At 41.7% G+C, this 10,773-nt stretch overlaps 1 protein-coding gene across 1 annotated transcript; it reads left to right on the forward strand.

The window, feature by feature from the left end:
• Positions 1-5,169: 5,169 nt before the first annotated feature.
• PCDH20 (protocadherin 20) lies at positions 5,170-9,729 on the forward strand. Its single transcript, XM_056109802.1, has 2 exons — positions 5,170-5,511; positions 6,663-9,729. Exons 1-2 carry the CDS (start codon positions 5,377-5,379, stop codon positions 9,387-9,389), a joined length of 2,862 nt encoding a protein of 953 aa, XP_055965777.1. The 5' UTR covers positions 5,170-5,376; the 3' UTR covers positions 9,390-9,729.
• The last annotated feature ends 1,044 nt before the right edge of the window (positions 9,730-10,773 follow it).

Below are 10,773 nucleotides of genomic sequence, written 5' to 3' on the forward strand. Positions count from 1 at the left end.
ACCATCTCTCTTATGACAGTACATATAGCAGTGACTATGCTACCATAAATTGACTTAGAGCCCCGCATTACTTCAGATATGCAGGCAGAATGTACTTGAAATCTATAAATTATTCGAAGATCTAATCTATTCAAACACAGTGAACAATTGTTTCTGAGAATCTGATTAGGAATAGTAATTTACTAAAGTTATTTTTACTAGGAACAGTGAGATAGTACAGTGCATAGGGAGATTGCTTCGGATACAGCTGACCCAGGATCAATCCCAGGCTCAGAGAAGGCTATCCTGACCCCTGCCAGAAAATATCCCTGAGTACAGGCTAGGAATAAGCCCTGAGTACAGCCAGGTATTAAAAAAAAAAAAAGAAAAAAAGAAAAATAATAATTTAAATAAAAATATAAATTAAAACATTTTTACTAAAAATGGTAACTTAGAGCAAATGTGTACCCTCAACAGGCTTTTTTCTGAATATATGTGAATGACAAATGTATGCAGACTTAATAAACATTAGGATATGTATATGTATAGTATGTGTATATGTATATAGGTTCTAGATTCATCCATTTAGGTGAGAGGGTGTACCAAACTAAAAAGTTGTGAACTTTGAAGAGCATAGACCCAAGTTACCATATGTTGAAAGTGATCATTTATGCTTATAAAATTTATATTATGTTATATGATATGATATATGACATATATTAATTACATATATTATATTAAATGTCTATAATATATTTATAACATAATAAAACATTGAATATAGTAAATATTAGTATATAAGTATGCAGTTATAGTGATTATTATAGTACAATTACGCTTTATACTTAAATGCATACATATATAATATGAACAATATACATGCAATGCTTGCATATATTCTAAATTATTTTGTGTATATTCTAACTATTTACAGTGACAACTATATAGTCATATTTTCTCTTAAATTTTTCTCAATTCTCTTCTCACTCTTAATTGTGAACTTGTTGGGTTTATTCATTTCATGTTAATTTTAAAATTTATTATCATGGAATTTTTCTAACAATTACTTTTTAAAATTTATATACAGGCAAAAGAGATGGTAACATTTTTTTTTAAAAAAGTTTTTCAATTAATTGGTTTACATTATGTTTTTTATTTTAGGGGTTTAGCTTTAATTGCCTCTATGTGTGTAGGTGTTGCCATCTTCACAATATTTAAAATCAGAAGATCTTTCTCCTATGTAGGATATGTAGGAACATAGTAAGCAAATAATAAATGTCCAAAATGATCAAAATGGAAAATTTTGTCTATAGAACTGAGTTTAAGTGGGATGGGGTGGGAGTGGGGTAGTTGAAACGGGTCTTTGTGATATTAGTGCAGGAAAATGGACATGCTGGTAATGGACGTGATATAGAAATGATGCATGAATGAAAAGTAAAATTAACGGTACTATCCTAGTATCTCAATAAAAATGATAAAGGTAAAAAAAGTAAATGATTGCTAGTTTCATATATTGACACACAGAAAATGATGGGTTCTTTAAATGGAATAATACAGGACTAAGCCTCAAAATAGGTTTCAACTATTTATTACATGCTATATATTATATAATATAAAAGGTAAAGGCCCTCCCGTTGATCGTCGATTTGCTCGAGCGGGCCCAGTAACGTCTCCATTGGAGACTTTGTCGTTACTGTGTCTGGCATATCGAATACTCTCGGTAGCTTGCCGGGCTCTCCAAGAGGGGCGGAGGAATCGAACTCGGGTCGGCCATGTTGGCCGCTTGTAAGGCGAACGCCCTACCCGCTGTGCTATCGCTCCAGCCTTGTATTATATAATATACTTATTATATATCAATATGATATTCTGTATATATTAGTTTTATAAACTTTGTTGATCTTGTACTTTTATTACAATATTTCAAAACTAGAATTGAATTAAATATTCAAAAGGAATGTAACTGGAAAATAAAGTGCTTTAAATCTATTTACCCTGTACAAAGATTAGAGGTGTTAATCTGACAGACACTTAAAATAATGCTTACAATTTTTTAGAGATACACCTGCAAGGAAGAGGAAAGAAAGAAAATATTAATCTCAAGTGGTATTATATAATAGATGATCATCAAATTAACCTGCTTATCATCATATTCTGTTAAAGATAGTTAAAAAATTTTATGCATACAATGTGCCTTTAACATGTGAGCCTTTTCTAAAATATAAATTGAAACAGAAAGGTGTAATAACTTGTCTAAAGTTGCACAGTAGCTTAGCAACAACCCAAAGAATGGAATTAAAATTCCTGGTCTCAGTTCAGTATATCATCCATTGTATCAAGTTGTTTTCCTTGTCTATAGAAAAAATAGGATTGAGAGGCATATAATCTAGCTATTCTTCTAGATCAATTTTTACAAAACACCTGGGAAGCAGGCCCAGGGCAATTGAGACATCTGAGAAGTTCAAAAGTATTATTTTCAAGGGACTAAGAACATAGAAACTCTTTATCTTAGAAAGAAATACATGGCACCAGATGGTAGGTCACAAGCTGGTGACATATGGGACAGGAGTTTGAGATGTTTTCACTGTGCCCATAAAGAAGGTATAAGAGAAGAAAGAATGGTATTTGTACCTTTTTTTTTTAACCTCTGTCTAAGAGTAAACATAGATAGGACATTTCTTTGGTCTTCAAAGGAAAGACAGTAGCTCATTTAACACTTTGAAATGTAACATGTAAGTTATTACCTGAAATTGCTTCAAACTATCCCATATCAATGACAAACTTCTGTGCCTGGATTTTGCAATTAGATAGTAGTTTAAAACATGGTTTCTTATTTCCCACTCAAGATCTCTGTTCTCTGGAAATTGGCAACATGTTTGAGCACTGCCAGAAACATCTCCATTCACTATATGTTCATTCTCAACAGATTTTTCCAGTGGTTGTAAATTCAGAAACCTTTTTCTCTTGCCAAAATTTTTGCAACCTCCACTTTAATATGTTAGATGTAATGGAAGGTTACAAACTTCTCTAATACATATCTAGTTGGGTTTTATCTCATCTCATAGTATCTGTCATGTTTCTTTAGATATAGTGTAAAAAAATTGTTGCTGTATACATATATTTAGTTTTTTTCTACCTTAATAAAGGGATGAGCACTAATAATCTTTTGCATAGAGATTACTAGATGATATGGCAAGAAGATCAAGATTCTAATAGAATGGGACATAGGGGTACTTGACAGTTGTGCATTTGTGTTAGAAGCATTCACTGCAATATAAAGAGCCTACAAGTCTGAGGAAAGTTAAAGGCAGTTGAGAAACAGAAAAAAAGTACAGGTCATTTGACTTGGGTTGTCTTCTGAATGACAGCTTCTTCATACTGTCAATAGAAACCAAGAAAAAATAAAGAAGAAACAACCTTCTTTTTGACAAATGATAGGTGAGTGATCTTAACTGCCTGGAAAAGACTTGGACTGGGAGAAGACACAGAGTTACTGCTGCTACTATCTATACAGATGTAGATGGAATTAATTTAGACCGAGTTTCCAATCTGCATATTCTCTGAAGGTTTATGGATTGCCAGTTACTGGCTATGTGCCTTCAAACTCCAGAAGCTGTGGATATTGTGTAAAGACATGAATTAAACACATTTCAGTAGCAGCTTGGTACTGATTTTTGAAGTTGGGTATGTTTCAACTACAGACCCAGAAGAAAGTATTTACCAATTATGGTAATATTTCAGCTGCAGGGTAAAGTAGGCAGCTGAAGAAGCTAGGAAAGGCAAATTATATTTTCCTGACTGCTCTTGTTTACCAGCTCTATAATGAATGGCCTCACACCCACGTGTTTCTGAGTGTGTATGTGTGTTTACCACTTTATCAACACTTCAGTTTCATGCTTTAAGAGATTAAAGGAGGTAATTTGACATGCCAGATTTGTATTTCAAAGATTCTTATTTGTGGACTCCATTGTGAACTAAGAGGCTTTTATAGCTACCAGCTGTTTGATGGATTGGGTTGTCAATACTTAGAATTTAGGATTAGTGGGATGGGAAGACAACAGGAAGGGTTAGGAGCCAAACAATCAGCTCCAGTGAAGAATTTGTATTTTCTAGTATAGGTAGAAGAAGAAAGTGTAAAGTGGTTCCCATGGAAGTATTGGGATGTCAGATATTTCTTTAATCCAAGAAGAAGAATTTTGCTATTCTGGGTCCAGTCACTAGGTTTTCAGCATGGAGGAGTTTGTGTTCATGGCAATGCACAGGAGAGCTGGAAAAGTGGTGATGAATAAAACTAGTCACTTGAAAAACTAAGACCAATGGCTTTGTTTCATAGACTTAATGCATTGGGATTCTCTCCCCAGACCTCATTTCAAAGGGAAGAAATAGGTTATAGGCTATTTGGTATTGGAGACAGAGGTACTAGCACAGCATTTTGCACCAGACTCCCATAGTCCTTTCCAAAGGACATCTCTTCCATTAAGTATTCAAAGACAAAAGAATAATGAAATATTAATTTGAAAGATAGCTATTTTTGAAAAATTTTTAACTTAGATTTCAGGAATGATCTAAAAAAAGAAAGAAAGGGAAAAAAATAAGCAAGCAAACAAAAATGCAGTCTTTGGAGAAACGTACTGAAATTGCTTGCAGGCAGAAGCAGTTCTTTTAAACCACAGTTGCTCCCACTTTGCTCCCTCGGTTCTTGGCCCTGGCCAGAAGCCAAGGCTGACTCTCAAGTAAGACCACAAGACAGAAACCCAGAGTCACTAGCTCCAAGATCTAGGAAACTAACAGAGGCTGTGACACCACGAACAGCGAAAATTTGAAAGGGAAGCTCATCTAAGCCTTTGCCGAATTCAGATAGTCGTTCCTTCGCTCCAGACCGCTTGAAAATGAGTTTGAAAGTCCTTCCCTGCGCATAGAAAAGAGGGTTTCCCGCGGCTCTGGGCAAACAAGGCTGGATCCGAATCTCTGCGAAGAACTGGTAGCGAGAAGCAGGCGGCGATTGGGGATTGCTCCAGGAACTGCTCGGGAGCGCCGGATTCCTCTCCCTTTCAACTCAGATATAAACGCGTGCGTGTTTCTTTTTTCTTTTTTTCTGATTCTCGGTCTCACGCTCGCAACCTGTGGGTTCCGACTGGGGCGGCGAGGAGGGGAGGCCCGGCAAAGGCAAGTCTCCCTCATTCAGGCTCCCGGGGCAGGGTCTGGCCGGGGCGCGTCCGGGGCAGCGGGCCAGGACCGTGCCCCTCTGCCCTCTGGCCTATCTGCCCCCGGGAAGCTCAAGGCCTTAATTGCCGAGCCGGTGACTATTGGCTGAAGTTCCCCAGCGATTTGCATGAACAGAGAGGGAGTGTCTTGTGTCGGCCTCCCGTCTGGAGCGCGCCGACTGCAGCCTCGCCGGGAATGAGCGGCCGAGGGAATGCGCGCAGCTCGCGGGCCTTGGCACTGAGCTGGCGTCCGGCGACTTGGCACCCGCGCCTGGATATTATGGGGCGTCTCAATCGTCCCAGGAGCAGCACCAGCCCCAGGAACCTACAGGTAAGGGGAGAAGGGGAGGTTAGGATGCCCGAGAACCCCGCGGCCCCCTCCAAGTTGCAGTCGAGGAACGCGGTTCCCCATCCGGATGGGTTTCCCAAAGCTTTTCATCTTCATCCAAAACTTCCCGGGAAGGTCTGGGGGAGGGGGGCGTGCGGGCGAGGGAGGGAAGTTTATGGTGTGGCTCTTCGATTTAGCGAGGGACAGATAAGTGTTTGGATCGGGAAAGGAAGTTTCAGAAGCAGAAATGTTGACAGATGGGGCGGGGGGGGGGGGCTGAGTGTGCGCGCGCGTGTATGAGTGTGTATGCGCGCGCGTGTGTGTGTGAGTGTGTGTGTGAGTGTGCGTGTGCGTGTGCGTGTGCGTGTGTATATGTTCGGTTCTGTTTGGAATCAGGGGGTTCGGAGATTGTTTCCTTGCTGCCAGCATCTGGCTAGAACTGTCTACTGCAATTGACAAATCGCTTTTGCATAATAATTTTCCGCCTTTACTTCTCTTCCCCCGGGGGAGAGGATTAGTTGTGGGCTGGAGGAGAAGCAGAGCCTTTGGATTTGAATTTAGGTGCCCGCCACAATGGAAATTACTTCTGATCTAAAGTGTGTGTGGTGGTGGGGAGTGGGGAGGTGGAGGTCGGAGCGGAGCGCGCACCTCTCCTTACCATCTTATTACGGTTATTGAGATGAGTGTGATTGGTGTCACGCTTCTCATTGCAGGGAGCTCCGCGCCAAACATTTCCTTGGGGCATAAATCGCCCACCTCACAGCACTCTCTATCACCAGCCCGGTCCTTCCCCTAGCCCGACTCCCTGCTTGCCTTGTCGCGTTGCGCAGATCTCCCGGGGATGCTTCACGTTTGCAACCCCCACTGTGGACTGAGCCAGGGTGCGGTTAGGGGAGAGAGAGGACGGGGTTGGAAGTGAAGGGGAGTTCGGGGGAAATTAGTTTGGGAGTGAGAGTTGTCCCATAGATTATTTTGCTTCTTTCGGCAGCAAGTTTTCCGCTCCCCCGCCTTGCAGACTAGGAGGGTTTGCTGACAAGAAAGGGATGGGGACTCGGGTTGTAGCGAGGAGCCGGGCACTGGTGTCTGACTGCACTCTGCGTATTTCCGCGGGTGTGTAATGAGCCTTTTTCCCCTCTCCCCTGCCCCCGCTTCAGCATCTGTTTCTGATCTTCCTCTTCGTGGGACCCTTCAACTGCCTCGCGAGCTACAGTCGGGCCACGGAGCTCCTGTACAGCCTGAACGAGGGACTCCCCGCGGGGGTGCTCATTGGCAGCTTGGCCCAGGACCTGCGGCTGGTGCCCCCGGCCGGCGGGAGGAATGAGCCGCAATGGCAGTCGCCGGAGCGCTCCAGCGCGGAGCTGAACCCCCCTCTCTCCTTCAGCCTGGCCTCCGGGGGACTGAGTGGCCAGTACGTAACCCTGGACAACCGCTCCGGGGAACTGCACACTTCCACCCAGGAGATCGACCGAGAGGCCCTGTGTCTGGATGGAGGTGCAGGCGCCGCGGGGGGCGGCGGCATTTCCATTTCCTCTGCGCCTTCCCCAGACTCTTGTCTTTTGCTTCTGGATGTGCTGGTCCTGCCTCAGGAATACTTCAGGTTTGTCAAGGTGAAAATCGCTATCCGAGACATCAATGACAATGCCCCGCAGTTCCCTGTGTCCCAAATCTCCGTGTGGGTCCCAGAAAACGCACCTATAAACACCCGTCTGGCCATCGAGCATCCTGCCACGGACCCAGATGTAGGCACTAACGGGGTACAGACCTATCGCCTCCTGGACTACCACCGCATGTTCACCCTAGACGTGGAAGAGAATGAGAATGGAGAGCGCACCCCCTACCTAATCGTCATGGGTCTATTGGACAGGGAGACTCAGGACCAGTACGTGAGCATCATCATAGCCGAGGACGGCGGCTCTCCACCTCTGTTGGGCAGCGCCACGCTCACCATTGGCATTAGTGACATTAATGACAATTGCCCTCTCTTTACAGAATCACAAATCAATGTCACTGTGTATGGAAATGCTACTGTGGGCACACCGATTGCAGCTGTGCAGGCTGTGGATATAGACTTGGGAATCAATGCTCAGATAACTTACTCTTACAGCCAGAAAGTTCCCCAGGCATCCAAGGATTTATTCCACCTGGATGAAACCACCGGAGTCATTACACTTTATAGTAAGATTGGGGGAAGTGTTCTGCAAACACACAAGCTCACCATTCTTGCTAATGGGCCTGGCTGCATCCCTGCTGTGATCACGGCCCTCGTGACCATCATCAAAGTCATTTTCAGACCACCTGAAATCGTTCCTCGTTATATAGCAAATGAGATAGATGGCATTGTTTACCTGAAAGAACTGGAACCTGTGAACACCCCCATTGCGTTCTTCACCATTCGGGATCCAGAAGGCAAATACAAGGTGAACTGCTACCTGGATGGTGAGGGGCCGTTTAAGTTATCCCCCTACAAACCATACAGTAATGAATACTTGCTGGAAACCACGAAACCTTTGGACTACGAGCTCCAGCAGTTGTATGAAGTAGCTGTGGTGGCCTGGAATTCTGAGGGATTTCATGTCAAAAAAGTTCTTAAAGTGCAACTCTTAGATGACAATGACAATGCTCCCGTTTTTCCTCAGCCCTTAATTGAACTCACCATTGAAGAAAACAACACCCCCAATGCCTTTTTGACTAAACTGTACGCTACAGATGCTGATAGCGGAGAGAGAGGCCAGGTTTCTTATTTTCTGGGACCCGATGCTCCTTCATATTTTTCCTTAGACAGTGCCACAGGCATCCTAACTGTTTCAACTCAGCTGGACCGAGAAGAGAAAGAAAAGTACAGATATACAGTCAGAGCTGTTGACTCTGGGAAGCCACCCAGGGAATCTGTAGCTACAGTGACTCTCACAGTATTGGATAAAAACGACAATAGCCCTAGGTTTATCAACAAGGACTTCAGCTTTTTTGTGCCAGAAAACTTCCCCGGGTATGGTGAAATTGGCATAATTAGTGTAACAGATGCTGATGCCGGTCGAAATGGATGGGTGGCCCTCTCAGTGGTAAACCAGAGTGATATTTTTGTCATAGACACAGGCAAGGGCATGTTGAGAGCCAAAGTCTCTTTGGACAGAGAACAACAAAGTTCCTATACTTTATGGGTTGAGGCTATTGATGGAGGTGAGCCTGCACTTTCCTCCACTGCAAAAATCACCATTCTCCTTCTTGATATCAATGACAACCCACCTCTGGTTTTATTTCCTCAGTCTAACATGTCCTACCTGCTGGTACTACCTTCGACTCTCCCAGGCTCCCCAGTGACAGAGGTCTATGCCGTTGACAAAGACACAGGAATGAATGCTGTTATAGCTTACAGCATCATAGGAAGACGAGGCCCGAGACCTGAATCTTTTAGGATTGACCCTAAAACTGGCAATATTACTTTGGAAGAGGCATTGCTGCAGACGGACTATGGTCTCCACCGTTTGCTGGTGAAAGTGAGTGACCATGGTTATCCTGAACCTCTCCACTCCACAGTCATGGTGAACTTATTTGTAAATGAAACTGTCAGTAATGAGAGCTACATTGAGAGTCTTTTAAGAAAGGAGCCGGACATAAGTATAGAGGAAAAAGAACCACAGATCTCCATAGAACCGACTCATAGGAAGGTGGAATCTGTCTCCTGTATGCCTACCTTAGTAGCTCTGTCTGTAATAAGCTTGGGTTCGATCACACTGATCACAGCGATGGGCATCTACATCTGTTTAAGGAGAGGGAATAAGTATCCCAGGGAAGATGAAAATTTGGAAGTACAAATTCCACTGAAAGGAAAAATTGACTTGCATATGAGAGAGAGGAAACCGATGGATATTTCTAATATTTGATACTATGTTTGTGGAATAACACAAAGATATTTTAATTAACTTTGGGTAGTCTTCACCACCTAAGCAAGATGTGTGTGGACAGTAGTTCCAATGAAGGACAAGTAATTTATAACTTGTACTATAGTGTAAATGGCTGTTTACAGGTTTTTAAATTTAAAAATCAGAGGTTATAAAATGTGTACAGCATTTTTTAAAAGAAAATTAGTACTAACAGCTATAGAACTGTTATTAAAATAAAAATTTTTGGATGCGATTTGCAGCTTTCATGCAACAAGCAGATGATTGCTAAAACTTGGGAGCAAAGGTAAGAAAATGAAACACTGCTTTCCCCCTACCCCCCCTACAAAGTCCTTTAACCACAAGGGGGCATCAGATGCTCCTTTGCAAGGAACTATTTTGAGGTATTGTACATGACAGTTGTTGTACATGAAATTAATGAGAGAGTATATTTTAAATATATTGTTTTTAACACTTAACAAATATGAAATTAAAAACTAAATTTTACCCTAATAAAATGTATGAGAAAGAAAAGAGATACATTTATAAATAGAAAATTTATTACCTCATAAGTACCTTAGGTGTAGTTTAAAAGAGAAAGCATTACTGAGAAAATTCATTTTCCTTTAGCAAGAATCAAGACCTTCCCATGTGTTTCAGATTCCACTGCTAAACAGTATCTCACTTTCTGTGTGCTCACAGTGCTTTCTGTCTGCTCTCCCACTGCACTTGTTTTATCATGGGGAGAAATATAGTGAACATGTAACTTGAAAGTTTGTGTGTCCACAAAACACAGCCAGAATTAATGTCTCAAATCCATGGTTGCTTTGGAGGTGTTGCTATTCTGGTACTTTCAGTTTGTCTGTAGAACCTTTATACTTTGGTTACATATTAGATTTTTACAAGCTTCAACTCATCATCACCTAAAAAGAAAACAGAAAATCATAATAAAATGAAATTATTCTAGACTCTAGTGTGCACTACTGGTTGGTTGTTTAGTTCAGTCTTTTATATGAAAATTGTACTTATTGTTTTGTGTTGTTGAAGATTGTGAGCTCCCATTCTGGCTTCCTTTCTCTGGTTTTGGATTCAGTCCAGGAGTTTATTTGCTAGTGCAGCGCATATTTCTTTGGTAATTTAACTTTTACTGACTCCTTTGCAATGAAGCAAATTGGATCATCAGGAATTGATTACATCCACCTCATTGTGTGACCTGAAAATTTCATTTTACATGAGACCTACAGAAAATTTATCTGTGTAAACAAAGAATTTGTTAGCTTAACTGGATCATTCTGCTTTTGTCATCATGTCTCTGTACTGTACCAAAAGTGTTTATATGTCTGACAATTAAAGGTATATATTTTCATAATTGCTTTCTCATTTTTAC

The sequence above is a fragment of the Sorex fumeus genome, unplaced genomic scaffold, assembly GCF_029834395.1.
Source record: "Sorex fumeus unplaced genomic scaffold, SorFum_2.1 ptg000008l, whole genome shotgun sequence".
NCBI lineage: Eukaryota > Metazoa > Chordata > Mammalia > Eulipotyphla > Soricidae > Sorex > Sorex fumeus.